Genomic DNA, 16,463 nt, shown 5'->3' with positions numbered 1-16,463 from the left:
ACAAAGCCTAAAAAGTTTACAGTGATAACGGTAAAAAAAAAAAATAAATACGAGAGGAAGAGGAGATAAAATTCCATCGGAAATGAAAAATGTTCTACTTTTATAAATTTTGAAAACGCGATGAAAAGATAAAACAAACTTCACCGAATCATTGATGTGTCATAAATCGTGCTAAAATCATAATTTTTTCGAGTAAGTATGATTTCATCACACCGGAACCCATCCATCTCTTCATGTTGACCCTTGATTCATCACTACATTCTACACGAACGTATAATCGAAATTCGTCAGCACAGTCAATATATTATTTTTCGGAGTGTAAAAATTGGTAATTTATACATGATATATATCGTTCCATACGCTATTATATAAGTAATATTCTGTCTCTGATGGCTGATAATATTCCTTTTCGAATTTCGTTTTTGATTTGTCGTCTGTCTTTGGGTCTACCTTACTCATGAGTGTTCCTGGAGGATTCAAAGCCAACTTTTGTTTAATTTCTTCGTAACCATCATCAGGAAAGCAATGTTTAGTCGGGCATATCCAGTTACAACATCCTGTTCGAAAATAATGCAAACAGTAATCGCTGAAGGATAAAAACTCATCAGTGAACATAACGTCGATGGCTCCTGTTCTTACCATAATTACCCCATCCGATCACTACAAACAAGACGAAGGCAATTCCCCACAATTTCAACAGCTCTTCTATCGATTTTCCAGCATCGTTTCTTATGGCTTCAGTCTCTCCGGCGCGATTTTCTTGAATAAGGCAAGCCATCGTGAACGGTCCCTTATCGAATAAACCTGTGCTACATTCTGACTGCGATAAAAATCCAACACCGGATATGAAAATTGAAAACTGTCACGTGTGAATACGGTATTGGGCGAATATGGCATAAAAATGCGTAACTAAAATGGTGAAAATACAAAGTTCACGAAGGAACCGAACTTTTCTAGATTTTAGCTATTCCGATGCGTAGATTCTATTATGGGTTTATTTGCACAACCTTTGGATATTTTGGTTTGTCACAAGGTGGGAACGTAAGTGATAAAAATTGTCGCTTATTCATAATGTAAATTCATTACCTTCGCTATCGGTTTGAAATCGGAAAGGTTTAGTTTAGCTTGAGATTTTTTTAGCTCGTCAACATCGTGATCGTACTCTTGTTTGAATTTATCGTAATCGTACGCTGCCTCGGTTACGTTATCGGTTTTGTATCGAAACGTGTACTGGTCATCGGAATCCGCATTCAGCTCTCGTTTCTTTTTAGCATATCTTTGAAAAATGTACATATTTGATTTAGCAACGTTTCGAGTCTATAATCGATGTACCTACTCACTTACTTGTAATTTTTATACTGTTTCAAATTTTGTTTTATATTCGGTTTAACGTAATTTTCTTCGAAATCGAGTAAACGAGATTTTTCATCGAGTTCGTTATCTGTCACAAATTCTGGTAAATAATCATCATCTAGTTCGTTGTGAATTTCTTTCACGTTGTAAGTTCCATTGTCGTATACTGAAAACAACGTATCGTCATTGTACGAATCGTCATTAACGATGTAATTTTCTACCGTAATTAATTCTATTTCAACGATCAGCAGAATCCATAAATTAATCATTTTGTGAAAAAATCGTTTCTAAAAGTAACCGTTTATTTTTATTTTGCAGAATTCAGGAGTATTACTTCAATGATTGAAAAATGGCTTCACCTCCGGGAGGTAAAGAATTTCCATTCATATTGCCAGCTGGTAAAGATATGAAAATCGAGGAGGTAATTGATGATGAACATATTTTTATTATTTATTTCTAATCGAGTTTCTATAACGAGTAATTATGCAGTTACAGTTCCTCGCTCATCGCTACAAATATAACGATTTAAGCGAAGATAAAGATGAAATTATTCCGCCCAATTTAACCAGGAAATGTTTGAATGAAACTCACGTGGAACGCGGTGTAAAGGAAATTGTAAGCATTATTTTTTAATTTCGATCTATTCTGAATCATTTCACTTACTCGAGTATGTTCTGACGCAGATCAATTCCGATCCAGAGGCTGTTGTACGTTCCATATTGGAAAACGTGTTGCGTATAATACGTAAGAAAAATTCCACCGAAGTAGGATATTACGAAGCTTTATCGCTCAGTTACGATGCCGAAGTGCAAAAAGCATTCGACGAATCGTACATACTACGTTTCGTTGATTTGAAGAAATTAAAAACCACCGAGCAAACGACGTGTTTTTTAATCAACTTGACAAACTTGATGTGGATTCATGGTTTATTTTCATTCAGCGAAGGTGATCTTTATATTGTTTCCAAATGTACGAGCTCGAAATGAGTAATAGTTTTTAAAACCCTACTTCTGTTTTTATAGGTTTTCATAGAGGATTATTTTTCAAAAACTGGTGTTTGAGACACGTTTGTTATAATGTGATAGGCTATCGTGTCGGCTCGTCTATAAAATTCCTCAGTTTATACGATTTACATAGCACTTTATTGAACTACCCTCCGATATTGCGAACAAACACATTGAACCAGTTCACTTTCTTGGAAGATGCTCGTCTTCATTCAGTCATTGGCCAACCGTACATCTATTCACCGAAAATACAAGTAAATCCGTAACTTGAGGATTTTTCTTTCTTCACGTTGTTCGGTTTTTCTAAATTCATATTTTTTGCTAGGCTTTGAATCCGGAAACTCTCGAAAAAGATTTGAGCGAATTCCATAACGAGTACCTGAAGAGTTACATTATTGTCAATTCTGATATCGATCTACTGGTTCCTGTTCCCCTCATGATGCATATGGAGCGTACCGTTTATGATCCTAAAATCGAAAGCGAGCTTGTAAATAGTACAGATAGCATTCCTGAAAAATGTTCCCCTCTGGTCGATGTTCTAAAAGAGCGTGGGTTTCCTTACTACGATCTTTTAACCAAAGGTAGGCGTTAATTTTATTTGGTAGCTGTTCAATTTAAGATTCATCGATTAACTATACGTATTATTTCAGATGTGTACATGATGACTGATACCCAGTTCAAGATCAAATTCGATTATGATAATAACTTCGATATAGAGAATGTTAGCGAAATACGCAGAGTTGTGTGGAAATGTTGCCGGTTTCATAAATCGTTGTATAATTGTTTGCAACATCATGCTTCCTTGGTTCGAAGTACTTTAATGGATGATCATTTACCCATCGATTCGCTTTGCCGATGTGATGATAAAAATGTGATTTGTATCAATAACGTGTTATACAAAATGAGCCAAATGTACAGCCCCATGTTGAATAGTTACAAAATAGAAATTGATTTCGAAAATAAGGGTCTGAGATGTTTATACGCTGCTGTTTCGTTTGCTGTTGGATTTAAAAGTAATGATTTTTTTTTAAAGGATAAATCTTTTTATGACATGAATGATTCTATATATTTTTTTTTTTCAATAGCAAAACCGCAACTAGTCGATTTAGCCAAAGACGCAGATGACGAATTTCTGCTCATGTTACAAATTATTGAATCGCTTTATGTGAGAGTTTCCACCGAACTTATATGTAATAAAATCAGAATCTGCGTTAAGGTAATTAATTTTGCTACTAATAGGATAGAATTATTTGCTGAATTTAATTTATTTTGATGGAAATTGTACAGATTTTCCTTATTGCCAATGACGTGTACGAAAGGTGGCCAAAATGGTACAGTGTATTTATCGGCGACCCTAGTGAAATATTGAGTTTCCTCGTTGATCGAGATAATTTTAGATTAGCTGACGAATGGATATCAGTTGTGTATGCCATTGAACCTGGATTCACTTTTGAATTAGAGGTAAATTTTGAACATTTTCTTTATCAGTTCAGTCATTTTAGCAACATTTTTAGTCGAACCTCGGAAAAATTGGGGGAAAGCTGAATTTCACATTATTTGTTCAGATTGGTCTCTAAAACAACCCATCAAAAGTTACACCCCGCAACTTGACCGCTACCCCCGCAAGAGGTCATTAACCTTTACCGATACAGGTTTTTCGGCTGTATCGCCGAAATGAAGGGTCCGAGAGGAAAAATCTTCGAACAAAAATTATTCTACGCAAAATTTCCTATCAGCATGACCAGTTCAGCTTTTCTCAAAATGGCGATTTCACCCTTACTAAGGAGGGGGTAAAGTTGTCAATTTTATGAAAATTATTTTTTAAAAATGAAAATCGACAATTTAAAACTTGAATTCGATTCACAGTAGACTCGAAAATATTTTGACCAAAGTTGCACACACCGCAACGTGTCTGCAACCCCCGCAAGAGGTCATTAACCTTTGTCAATCTACGTTATTCGGCTATATCGCCGAAATGAAAGGTCAGAGGGAAAAAAAGGTGATTAAATTCTACGCCAAATTTCCTATAAGCATAACCAATTCAGTTGAAATATATTTTTCAAGTTTTGGTAAATTTTTAAAAATCAAATTTAGGTTAAAAATGAGAAAAAAAATCAAAATTTTACCGGATTGAGCTATAATGCTGAAATTTGGATATACTCTATTTTCGACCTGTCAAATCGATTGGAAACGATTTCAACCCGTTTTGAGCAGTTCTGGAGCCTCCAGCAGTTTTGAAACTTGCAATTCTTCACCAAATTTCATCAAATGAAGTTGGAAAGCGGAAATTCATTCAGTAAACTAATTTTAATACGCTCTGAAGTCGATTGTAAATAGATTTCAAGTCGTTTTGTAGCCTTCAGCGAGTTTTTGGAAATTACTGGAACCTCCGGTAAATTTTTGAAGCTTGCAATTCCTACAAAATTTCATCAAATGGAGTTGAAAAGTCGAATGTTGATTCGGATAGATTTTGTGGCATTTTTTGAAAAACAGAAGTTTCTAAAAATCTGCTGGAGGCTCCAAAACGGATTGAAACTGCCTACCATCCACCTCAGAGTAATGTCAAAAATGGGATGTCTCTGTTTGGTAAAATTTTATGGAAATCTTGAACATTGAAAAATCTGCTGGAGGCTCCGGTAATTTCCAAAAAGTCGCTGGAGGCTCCAAAACGATTTGAAATCTACGAGTAGTCGACTTCATAGTATATTGAAGTTAGATTACAGAGTAAATTTTAGCTTTGCAACTGTCTTTTATGAAATTTTAAAATTCTAAAATCTGTTGGAGGCTCTAGGAATTTTCAAAAAGTTGCTGGAGGCTTCCAACTGACTTGAACCAACCTGCAGTCGACTTGATAGCGCATTGAAATTGAAGTACAGGGTGAATTTTGGATTTCCAACTCTGTTTGGTAAATTTATATGGAAATTTCGAGCATTGAAATATCTGCTGGAGGCTCCAGTAATTTCCAAAAAGTCTCTGGAGGCTCCAAAACGACTTGAAATCTACTTGCAGTCGACTCCCTACCGTATTGAAATTAGTTTACAGAATGAATTTCAACTTTTCAACTGCTTTTGATGAAATATTGTGGGAATTTCAAGTTTCAAAAATCTGCTGGAGGCTCCAGAACTGCTTAAAATGGTTTGAAATAGTTACTAATCGATTTGGCAGGTCGAAAATAGGATATATTCCAAATTTCATACTTCTAAATCAATTTGTTAAAATTTTGATTTTTTTCTCATCTTTGGCCTAAATTTGATTTTCAAAAATTTACCAAAAATAGAAAAATACACGTTTGCACTTGAAATTTCGACTGCTGATGAATTTTTGCATGCTCTTTCGATCTAGCCTTGTCTTTTTCTAAAAATTTCGTTCGAGTTTTATGTTGGAAAGCAAAACCTGCAATTTCGGCGGACTTATTATCAATTAAAATATCTAGCCGCCATTAGCCGAACAACGTAGATTGACAAAGGTTAATGACCTCTTGTGGGGGTTGCAGACAAGTTGCGGTGTGCAACTTTGGTCAAAATATTTTCGAGTCTACTGTGAATCGAATTCACGTTTTAAATATTGTCGATTTTCATTTTTTTAAATAATTTTCATAAAATTGACAACTTTACCCCCTCGTTAGTAAGGGGAAATCGCCATTTTGAGAAAAGCTGAACTGGTCGTGCTGATAGGAAATTTTGCGTAGAACAATTTTTGTTCGAAGATTTTTCCTCTCGGACCCTTCATTTCTGCGATACAGCCGAAAAACCTGTATCTGCATAGGTTAATGACCTCTTGCGGGGGTAGCGGTCAAGTTACGGGGTGCAACTTTTGATGTGTTGTTTTAGAGACCAATCTGAACAAATAATGTGAAATTCAACTTTCCCCCAATTTTTCCGAGGTTCGACTAAAAATTTTGCTAAAATGACTGGACTATTATGCCTGTAAGTACGTGCTTCGAATATTAATTCATTTTTTTCTTCGTTCAAAGGAATTCAGCAAATATATTTCGTTCCTTAGCGACCTCGAAGATGTCACGCATTTAAAAAAAGCCTTAACTTTGGTGAACGGTCTTCAGATCGTTGATATCTGTGATTATATCGTAAAGAATTTCTTCTCTCTTACGAAACTAACGAATTTAGTATCGACTGTGATATATTCAAATTTACTGAACGCGACGGATGAAAAGAGATACTACGGGTTACTAGTCGGTTTGAAAATGATATCAGCTATACCACAATGTGAACAAGTAAATTGGGTTAATCTACTAATGTCTCTTAGATATATTTCGCTGCAACGAGTACAAAAATATTAATTTTATCCTACCATGCAGCCATTATACTTCGACGTAGCTTTTTCACCTGTTTTGGTCGTCGAACAAATGATCCTCAATAAGAAATTACCGTCCTTGAAACCGGTCCTAGATGTGGGAACGAAATTTATCGCCACTTTACCCCAAGAAATACAACGACTGGAAACAATATCCAGAGACCAAATGGATGGTACGTTTAAAGAATACGCTAGCAAAGCGTTACATTTTCGTAAAAAACCAGCAGCTACCGATTGCTTGAACGCTGCTCTGCTTCACGCTGAGATTTTCAAAGATGGTAATTTTTATCCGCCCGATGAAGTTCCTGCGACCAATAAATGGATACCGAATAACTGGGTAAGTATTTCGTCCTGTTTTTCATTCGAATGGATGATCTTTTCAGAGGCATTGGTGCTTTTGTTGTTTCGTTATATCCGCTCGATGGACTTATGTATGGCGTAAGACCTGGTACACCGTTGGCAGTGTTAGGTTCTTTCATTGTCCATTTTTGCTTCCCAGTTTTAAAGTCGTTGGCATTTGACTGAAATGTCTTTCTTGTTCATTTTAGGTGCCAAAATGCATGTGTTGCAGAAAAACCGAATTTAGTGTGTTTGTGAGACGTCATCATTGTCGCAGATGTGGTCGAGTTGTTTGCGATTCGTGTTCGACTAAAAGAATGAAGGTATAAGCATCGTTAAAGTGATGAAATAATTTTACTTTGCTGGTTTTTTGAATAATATTTCAATTTTTATTCCTTTACAGGTGGTAACGTATAAAGGCTTCGTTCGAGTCTGCGACCAGTGTTTCGATTTCGAAGCTCAGTACGAGAACATGGTAATTATCATCGATACGCTGTTCTTGGAATTGTGTGAACAACTTATGATATTGATTTGCATGTTTCCATTTAACAGGATGACAGCGTAAGTGAAAATTCTACCGCCACCGATGACAGTTACAAAAAAACGTGTTGGAAATTATCGTCAGATAACGACATGAATACGTTGATAAGGCAACAAGCTGCGTTTGATTCTGCTCCGGATATCGAGCTGTGTTTATCTATACTCGAATTACATTCTGAAAGTATCGCTGTCCCCAGGTAATTTAACTCCTCCCCCCCCCCCCAACTCTTCCAAATCTCTTACGTTAAACGAATTTTTAAAATTTCATTTTCAGGATGTTATTTTCAAACGCCGAGTCATTAATTAAAATCCTACGCCAAAGATTAGTTTGTCCAGCGAATTTCGATTATTCGGAAATATCGAATATTGCCAAGTAAGAAAGAGCACTACAACGTCGACAAAAACGAAATCATTTAACTGAAATTACATTGCTATCTGTTTTCTAGATCTCTCCTTTTAGCTGCAAAAATTTACTATACGCATTTAGGAGAAATGCAAAGTTGTCGTAAATGCGAAGAATTAGACAGCGAAGTAGACATCTTGAATCATCTATCAAAAATTAAATTCTTCAGCACGGATCAGTCCAGACCGCTAAGAGATATACAAGAATTGAAAAAAGTACGAGATACTCTTCTGGAGAAACAAAAATGGGAGCTAGCTTTAGAAGTATGTTTTAGTGCACGATACTTTTCGATTTTCTGATGTATTTGTTAAGAAAAATATCGCTTATCGGTTTTCGAATTTCAGATATCGACTAAAATTGGCGTAGAATGTCACAGTATTTGGTATCTGTGGGGTTTAACGTTGATAAAATCCGGTGAATATGCCGCAGCTCGTAATAAAATTTCCAGAAGTAATATTAAAAAGAATCCAGCTTTGGTGAAGGAAATACTAGGAGTTTTATCTAATAACGCAGTCAGTATTCTAACACGTACAGTAGTTTTTCAATTTTGAGAAATAAAGCGCAGTCTTTCACCGAGTAATATTTTTTTACGTTCTAGGAGAAAGATTCATCTCGCAGCTTCACCGATTTATTTAAATTAGGTTCGACGAAGCCTACACCGACTTTACCAAATTCGATTATGGATGAATGTGTTCATTATTTGACCAGCTATGGAACATCTCAGCTTCAATTTGATTTTTATACCAAATACGAACGTTTGTACGATGCAATTAGGGTGACTCTGGATAAAAAAATTTCTCCCAAAGAATTCGTTGAAAAAGTTTTCGCGCCTTGTATGAGACAAAATGATTATGTCACTGTTTTAACTTCGATGAAAAGGTTGAACGATTCTTTGAAGGAATGGGATGTAAGTGAATTCAATAATATCATAATTAATAGTGAACATTGTTTATGCTAAAATTTACCGGTGGATATTTTTTTCAACAGGATTACATTAACGAAATTTGCATATATTGTAAGAAAAACGACCTTTTCAACGAGCTGTACGAAATACAAAAATGGTCCAAAGATTATTACAGAGCAGCTATCTCGTGTACACAGTTTTATACCAAAGGCGCCACTACCTATGCTCAATTAGGAAAAAAAGAAGAACATTTGAGGCTTGCTATTTGTCATCTAAAACTTAGCATGGGGCAAGCGGAAGGTTAGTTGCGCATATTTAACGTATAAAAGTTCAAATTAATGTATATTAATTTATACGAATCATTTTCCAGGGAAAAAACTTGACATGGTTACCAAACAGTTGACTTGTCTGAGAATGCAATTAGAAGTAACCGAAATGATCGCATCGAATAATGCTACTGCTAATCTAAAATTTACCGAAGTACCAACCTTACTTGGTAAAGAGGAAAGTAAATTGATCATCATTGCGCTAATTTTCGAATCGCAGAAAGATTTCAAAGTAGCGTTCAACTACACAGAAAGGTAAATATAGAGCTATGTGGTACGATTATTTACATATAAGAGTACGTAACTCATTTTTCTATCGTTGGAATATTTCTAGAATGATCGCTGAATTTTCTTTGAACGTCGTCAGAGTTTATACCAAATTGACTGAAACTTTCATGCATAAAAATCAAGAAAATAATGTGATCACTATGGTAGAACTTATGCAAGAACTGAAGCTTGATCGCGATGAAGTTATCAATGTTATAGCCTGCACTGCTTTGAAAAAAGACGCAGACCCGGAAACATTCTTGAAATTTATTACCAGTCTTCCGCTAAAAGTACAATTTCTAAAGTTATCATATGATCTAAGGATCAAGTACCTACGTAATAGAATTTTATTCCTGATTCTGCTTTCAGATTGAAATGGCTCTTGCAGTTAATCGATTGAAAACAGCCTTTTTGACGGCTATTACTTTAAACAAGTTAGAATACTTCGAAAAAGTTCTGGTCGAATGTAAAAAACAGAATGCGACGAGTTTAATTAGAATAGTTAGCAGTAAAGTGGATAAAATGAGAGCATCTTCGCAAAATTCATGAAGAAAGGAAACCGTGATATTTTGTATACCTACCTAATTCTATTATTTTACGAATTTTGTTTTCTTGGTCATTGTTGTATATTACCTGTGAAGGTGCTGTATGTTATTTTTTATTAGCGATTTTTTTATACCATTCCTTGAGCATGCGAAGTACATCAATCAATGCTAATGTCATGTATTTTTCTTGTTAACCTCGCTAGTGTTATTCGTATTCATTTTTACCATTTTTTAAAATTTATTTTAATAGCGTATTTTTCATAGTTTTCTTTTTTCATTTTTGAAATTTACAAGTTATCTTTTTTTTCCTATTGTACCTGCATGTATTTTTTATTTATTTATTTTTCAATTAGTATTGAAGTCATCCATTCGAAATTTTCGATGCTATCATATCTATTCGACGATTTGATTATTGCTAAACATTATACATTTTATATTCGATATTAAACTTCATTCTTTTTTAGTCGTGTTATTAGTTGTTGTTATTACAGTAACGGTTTCATTATTAATTTTGTTGGTTATTTTCAAGGTATTAAGTTGATGTTTTTATTAAAGCCCTAATGTAGGGTTTTTCTGGAAGAATTATTTTTCACGTTTCCTATATTCATTTTCTGTTGATTTCTTGTTCAACTTTTTACAAACTATTCATTTCACATAGGGGTAGTCGAGATGTTGGTGAATTCTTCATTCGATTTCTTAAAATTATTCTCATACGCTAGTCTCCATATAGACAAAATATACCTTCGTGTTGTGGCTTTAATTAGAGTCGTATTCGTATTAAAGTGTATTTTATTGCTTCTGTCAACTGTGCATTGTTCAACGATGATACTGTGATAAGGTCTAATTTTTCCTTTTTTTTTGTTCGATGTTGATTTTGTTGTACAGCGGGAACTCTCGAGTTTTCTGTCTAATTGTTCCGCTCATTATTTATGTTGAAGTTTATTCTAATGAATATATTCATACAGTGTTTTTAATTAAAATATATACCTACGTTTATAACGTGAAACATGAGTGTGATGGTGAAATGAATCGATCGAGTTAGGAAGTTAGGATCGAGATATGTTCTATGAAGGAAGTATAAGAAGTCGAATTGGATTGCCAATGTTACTGAAATTGCAGAAAATCCTATTTTGTCAAAATAATCAGGAAATTCTACCTTTTTTTACTGGAAATTTGAAGTACGTATTACTTTCAGCAATGTCTTCGTCTTCGTGACAGTTCGTTGAGTTCGTCATCGCAGATAAAAATGCTATCCTGTCAATATTCAAAATATTAAATTACTATAAGCTTGAAAAAATATGAACACGGTCCTTCAATTAAGCAATCCTTCGGTAGGTAATCGGTATGAGTTATTATTCAACCTATTCATAATACTTATTTCGAAGACATTTTACAGTACAATTAATGTGGTCTTCTGAACCTTAGCTAAATTGTTGATTCATTTGTGTGGTAATTTTAGGAGCATTATTACAACAAGATCTTGATCTTCATCTGCAAAAAAATGCCAAATTTTAGTTAGGTTGTGTTTGTGCTACACAAGGCGATCGGGAGCACAAATGAGTCACCATCACCATGAAAACGCTGTATGTTTTGGTGTTTGTGATCTGTCAAGACTCGTCTGGTTATTGTTATCATTATCAACATCAACAACAACAAACTGAACTGCAAATTAGCAATTTTTGGGTTATGAAAATTTTATGTGTTGTATATAATGTAGTTTGTAAGTAGTTTTCAAGTAATTAGATTCATTCATTTTTGAAGACGACGTCTTCGCTGAACCTGAGGAGATAGAGGAAAAATACGTGGAATTGATTAGGGAGATTGCCTGTATAAAATTTCTCCGACTAGGAAAGGTAAGTCAGCGTTAGATCTATTGTTCAACTGTTGATTATTCAGAAAATGTGAAATTTAATAATATTTTGTTCTTTCTAGTTTTGGCGGATGGTCGTTACTCTTTATGCCAGCATCGATGGTGGATGTAAACAAGAGTAAAATTCAGATCGCGAAGTGCAATAGTGCATGTTTTTAAAATTCGCCACGACATTGTTCTGCGATTTGTTGCTCCATCCATAACAAAGAAACCAGCGCTTATTCTGTCCCTTCCTAATGGCACCGTACTCATATTTATTCAAGTAAGTTCACAGTTCAGTTTTATTTTATTTTCCTTAGTTTGTTTTTTCATGTTTGCGATAGTTAAATATTGTGTTCGGTTTTTTACTCAGTTTGTGGAAAATGGTTAAACGCGTCGGCGATTATCGAGAATGATCCTAGAGAGCTTCATCAGTCCTGCTTAAGTATGCAATACTTATTCTTCGATAAATGTTATTCTCGTAAGTTTGGTTTATACCTAGTGATTTTGTTTTAGATTCGAGTAATTGCGATACGATCGAATAGTTACCAGTCCTTTGTCTAAAGAAGTTGGAATACGTAGAATAAGAACTGATTATTTTACTCATGGCAGTGTATGATTTTTCGAACTCCGAACTTGGATGCACAATTTTTGATGGTTTCAGTTCTCGGATCGAATTAGCTTTGAAATTCAGTTGGTAAGATACACACTCGATCAAATCAGACTTTTCCCCTTTTTTATGGTTTTTATTTTTATCTGAAATACGATTCGGTTTGATTCCAGATTATTCCCGAATTAGTAACATTTTTCTAGTGTAAAACCCGAAATGACTGAAATTGTTGATAACGTGTACGACGTCGTATACCCAAGTCCTCAGCCCTTAACAGATATCTCAGCCATCGCAGTGGCCGTCCAACTATGGCGTTTACACTTTAGAGAACACAATATAGAGAATATTATTGCATTCTATGAATCTGTGGCTTCTGTTCCAGACATCATCACCTTACGTAAAATTATTCCTAACGTTCCAACAGTCATTGATTACATATGTGTGGAATATGTGAAAAAGCTCATATACACGACGGAAAGATGGATAGAATTTCATTTCAGAGTTATATTCAGCTACCATCGCAGCGGCTGCTTCGACATTTTAAACGATTTCGAAGACATTGTAGGTGATTTCGATGGATCTATTCATTACGTTCGAACTGCTCAAAGGATGATGCGTTGTGATGGAATTAGCCTGGAGGAAAAATTTAGGATCGCCTGTGTTTATTGTTTTGAAGACGATATCCGAAGAATTTGGCCGACTATGTCAGATAAAATGAATTTGGATGAGATGACTTTTGACGAGTGTCCTCATTTGTATTATTGGGTGTGTTACATCAGAAATGAATTGGATAAAATACCAAATGAGGAAGGTATTCCTGTTGATGATCTAATGCTCGATTATACCTCATCTCGTACTACATCTTCGTTCGATTATTTTTGGAGTCGTGCGAGCTTAGAATTTCGATACCATAAAGCTATACATTTATCTATGAATTGCCGTACACCATTTTGTGGCCGGTTCCTTCTATCAAAGTTCAACGAACAACACCTGAATGAGTTTATCAATCAGAAAGGTGGCGATATTATATTCCACACGTCAACCAGTACCGATCATACACATTACGTTCTTCCAATCTGGATGTATATAAAGGACAGAATAGATGAATCGAATTTTACCAGTATAATAGAAAGAATGTTATACAACGAGAGCAATAATTACGATTACTCGATCGAAAAATATAAATACATCATTTTGCAATTTCACAACGATACAGATGTGACGGTGTCTTGTGAAATTTGGCACCTTGCTCGGCCCACTTTGAAACGATCGGTGATTGAAAACCTCTTGCCGAACGAATGGTTGTTTCAAAGAGATGGATCATTAGAACCTGACTGTCCTAGAAAAGTCCAACTCTTGATTACAATCCTGCTGGATGCCACTGCTGAAGAAAGGAATGCATTTTGGCGCAAGAATTGGCTTAATTTACTCACATCGACGCGAACTTCAGATTTAAATCGAATTATGAAACTCTGCTTCGCGAACGATAACGAAATCTTCCAGTATAAAAAGAACACGATGGCAAGATATGAAAATCTCAGCGAAACTGTCGCCAAATTATTCCACTATGGTTATATCAAAGAGTTGTGCAATATATTAGACTTTTGCTGTGTCGATATTCGTAGCAGAAACGAATTGAAACGACGATTTTTAGAGTCGAATTTCCTTGTTGAATATCCTGTTCAATTCGCCTTCGTTATTCGTGAAGAGAAAGCGATGCACGAGTTCATCGACGGAGCTCACGATGGCAACGCTCACCTAGCTAATGAATTCCGAAGTAAATTCGTATCTTGGCCACTCACTGTAAAACAGTTACTACCGTGCATTATGATGAATACTATGAATAGTTTTCAACAAGTGATGGAGTTCGTTGACTCGTTTGCGTCATATGGTCAAAACGTAGACAGATTGAAGAAGAGTCTCGTCGAAGAATTGAAGCCCTATCTGATTGAAGGTGCCACTTTGTTTAGTGATTTTAAATATTTGCCGGAGTTTATAGTCTGGAGTTTGGGTGGTGATGAAGACCTAGTTACCAAATTCAAACAGTTCATATCGCCGGATGAAGTATTACGCAACATGATAGGAAATGAAGATTTTCCTTGTGGCCTAGACGAGTTCCTATTGTGGTATTTCTGCACACCAGAGAAGATAGACGAGTTTAAGACTAGGTTAGCCGATGTGTTTGAGATGATCGCTCCTGCAATCCAATGATATCTACTCGGGTGATTTGTGGTAACCAAAGTCGAACATACTTTTAGTATTCGTATATATGTATTTGTGCTAAATTTTTTGATTGTTTGAGCTATTTATTTACTGTAAATTATAAATTTTTAAAAAATTGATCTATGTATAATTACTGTGATTTACATTTATCATTATAATCGTTAACTTGTATGTGATATTATGTGAAATTTTATTTTATTTTTAAACTAGTGATTGCGCAATTTGAACTAGTAATAGTTAATGTTCAATTTGAAATTCTACATGGATATTACTTCAATTATTGTGAGATAGTGAAGGCAATTGTAGGTTTACTGCATTCATTTTTTTCAAACAAATAATTGAGCTGATTTTAATCTATTTCTTTGTTATAGTACTTACCTATATATTTTATTATTATTCAATTATGATGAAGTATGTACCTAAATGTCCTAAATCTTTCATTTCTGTTTGGAATTATATTGGTAAGTACATTTTTTATCTAAGAATTTTCATACTTTTTTATTTGTTTTCTCATGAAATTGAATTATGGTGTGTAATAAATTTTCTTGAATTAGTTTCATTATTTCTTAAAATTAGGCAAAAAAAACTCGAACTTCTTTTTTATTTCGTGAAAATCTGAAGAGAATCGGAAAATACCTCACAATTCCAAATTTCTGACAATACGTAATGGTAATTATTTGATTTTTAAAATTTCAACTTTAACTTGGAAAAAATATCAAAATTTGGTTTAATTGAAAGAGAAAGCTGAAATTCAATGTACACCATTTTTTCGACCTTTTGAGTCGATTGCAAATGGTTTCGAGCCGATCGACGGATCGAGCATACTTACGCCAAGTTTTCCCATTTTTATAGAAGATGGTCATTGGAGGAAGTTATTCTCGAAGTCGAAGCTGAGAGCCTGAGAAACGAATGTTTGAAAATTGTGACGAAACACTGAATATTAATTATTATGAGTCATTTGGTTGGGTTATTGCGTTTCCAAATGCTAAAGTTTACCAGTGTTTTTTTTTCACAAGTTTCAGGAAAAATTAACAAATTAAGAATAAGACGGAAAAATAAACTCTACCTACTCTAAATTGACTTGAAAATCGAAATAGCTTCCAATCGGCGACGACGGAGTTTTACCCGCGAAGCACCCCTCCCCTCGTCCTGATATATTTTTCGAAAAATTTCAAATTTGAATAAAGAACGCGTTCACGTTCACGTTTCGTCACGTTCGCGTTCTTGCAAAAAAGAAAGCGTTCCGTTTGCCGGGTTTGCGTTCACGATCACGAATGCGAATGTGAACCTATGCGAACGCTAGTTGAGTTACTGTGGGTTCATGCCTGATTCGCAGTTGACAGTCCCAATAGATAGCGCTGCTACGCGCCGCTACGAGCAATGAAACTAGGATAACATTTTTCATTACATGTATTCTTATGGGAGATTTGCGATTTTCAAAAATTAATTAAAAATCGTGTAATTATTGTAGGAGTGTAATTTTTACTTCAAATGAATGTTTAATTCTTCTACTTTTTGAGAAAATTTATTACAATTTCTTAAACATTGTTTTTCTTGTGAAAAAATTGCTTTGCACTTCCTATGTTTTTCAGCATTTCAGGATACAATAAACAATGCAAATACGTTGTAAATGTGGTGCAATTTTTTTGCAAGAAAAACCATGTTTAAGAGATTGTAATAAATTTTCTCAAAAAGTAGAAGAATTAAACATTCATTTGAAGTAAAAATTACACTCCTACGATAATTACACGATTTTTAATTAATTTTTGAAAATCGCAAATCTCCCATA

The 16,463-nt window shown here is 34.7% G+C and overlaps 3 protein-coding genes across 13 annotated transcripts; 2 read left to right on the top strand and 1 right to left on the bottom strand.

Annotated features, from left to right (window-relative positions):
• Positions 1-52: 52 nt before the first annotated feature.
• Sptz (Spastizin) lies at positions 53-10,455 on the top strand. 10 transcript variants are annotated; one of them, XM_065364422.1, is made up of 22 exons: positions 53-192; positions 1,672-1,774; positions 1,843-1,968; positions 2,037-2,298; positions 2,376-2,611; positions 2,683-2,938; positions 3,008-3,370; positions 3,443-3,573; positions 3,645-3,818; positions 6,331-6,588; positions 6,673-7,005; positions 7,217-7,330; positions 7,411-7,482; positions 7,560-7,744; positions 7,822-7,920; positions 7,994-8,213; positions 8,295-8,462; positions 8,549-8,857; positions 8,938-9,154; positions 9,225-9,435; positions 9,515-9,737; positions 9,817-10,455. In XM_065364422.1, the coding sequence occupies exons 2-22, from the start codon at positions 1,703-1,705 to the stop codon at positions 9,994-9,996; spliced, it is 4,209 nt and encodes a 1,402-aa protein (XP_065220494.1). In that variant the 5' UTR covers positions 53-192; positions 1,672-1,702; the 3' UTR covers positions 9,997-10,455. The 10 variants fall into 10 exon arrangements, with proteins under 10 accessions (XP_065220494.1, XP_065220499.1, XP_065220500.1 ...); XM_065364427.1 differs by having other exon boundaries at positions 58-192; positions 1,849-1,968; XM_065364428.1 differs by having other exon boundaries at positions 189-328; positions 1,849-1,968.
• LOC135845669 (uncharacterized) lies at positions 320-2,151 on the bottom strand. Of its 2 annotated transcripts, XM_065364435.1 has the most exons (5): positions 2,017-2,151; positions 1,345-1,519; positions 1,087-1,276; positions 640-820; positions 320-557 (listed from the first exon to the last, which is right to left on the bottom strand). In XM_065364435.1, the coding sequence occupies exons 1-5, from the start codon at positions 2,069-2,071 to the stop codon at positions 334-336; spliced, it is 825 nt and encodes a 274-aa protein (XP_065220507.1). In that variant the 5' UTR covers positions 2,072-2,151; the 3' UTR covers positions 320-333. The 2 variants fall into 2 exon arrangements, with proteins under 2 accessions (XP_065220507.1, XP_065220506.1); XM_065364434.1 differs by lacking the exon at positions 2,017-2,151 and having other exon boundaries at positions 1,345-1,658.
• Positions 10,456-10,590: 135 nt separating the features above from the next.
• On the top strand, positions 10,591-15,227 carry LOC135845668 (uncharacterized). Its single transcript, XM_065364433.1, has 5 exons — positions 10,591-11,845; positions 11,925-12,124; positions 12,215-12,286; positions 12,358-12,538; positions 12,625-15,227. Exon 5 carries the CDS (start codon positions 12,668-12,670, stop codon positions 14,660-14,662), a length of 1,995 nt encoding a protein of 664 aa, XP_065220505.1. The 5' UTR covers positions 10,591-11,845; positions 11,925-12,124; positions 12,215-12,286; positions 12,358-12,538; positions 12,625-12,667; the 3' UTR covers positions 14,663-15,227.
• Positions 15,228-16,463: the final 1,236 nt, after the last annotated feature.

Source organism: Planococcus citri, chromosome 4 (assembly GCF_950023065.1).
Source record: "Planococcus citri chromosome 4, ihPlaCitr1.1, whole genome shotgun sequence".
In the NCBI taxonomy this organism is placed as follows: domain Eukaryota; kingdom Metazoa; phylum Arthropoda; class Insecta; order Hemiptera; family Pseudococcidae; genus Planococcus; species Planococcus citri.
Note: the sequence above shows the minus strand (reverse complement) of the source record. Positions and strands in the feature narration are given on the sequence as shown.

Coding starts and splice junctions, on each gene's coding strand:
- LOC135845669 (XM_065364434.1), bottom strand. CDS start 1,622: ATGATTAATTTATGGATTCTGCTGATCGTTGAAATAGAATTAATTACG. Junction 821..1,086: donor ATTTCAAACCGATAGCGAAG/GTAATGAATTTA, acceptor TTTTTATCGCAG/TCAGAATGTAGCACAGGTTT. Junction 558..639: donor GATCGGATGGGGTAATTATG/GTAAGAACAGGA, acceptor ATTTTCGAACAG/GATGTTGTAACTGGATATGC.
- Sptz (XM_065364422.1), top strand. CDS start 1,703: ATGGCTTCACCTCCGGGAGGTAAAGAATTTCCATTCATATTGCCAGCT. Junction 7,921..7,993: donor GAAATATCGAATATTGCCAA/GTAAGAAAGAGC, acceptor TCTGTTTTCTAG/ATCTCTCCTTTTAGCTGCAA. Junction 8,214..8,294: donor AATGGGAGCTAGCTTTAGAA/GTATGTTTTAGT, acceptor TTCGAATTTCAG/ATATCGACTAAAATTGGCGT.
- LOC135845668 (XM_065364433.1), top strand. CDS start 12,668: ATGACTGAAATTGTTGATAACGTGTACGACGTCGTATACCCAAGTCCT.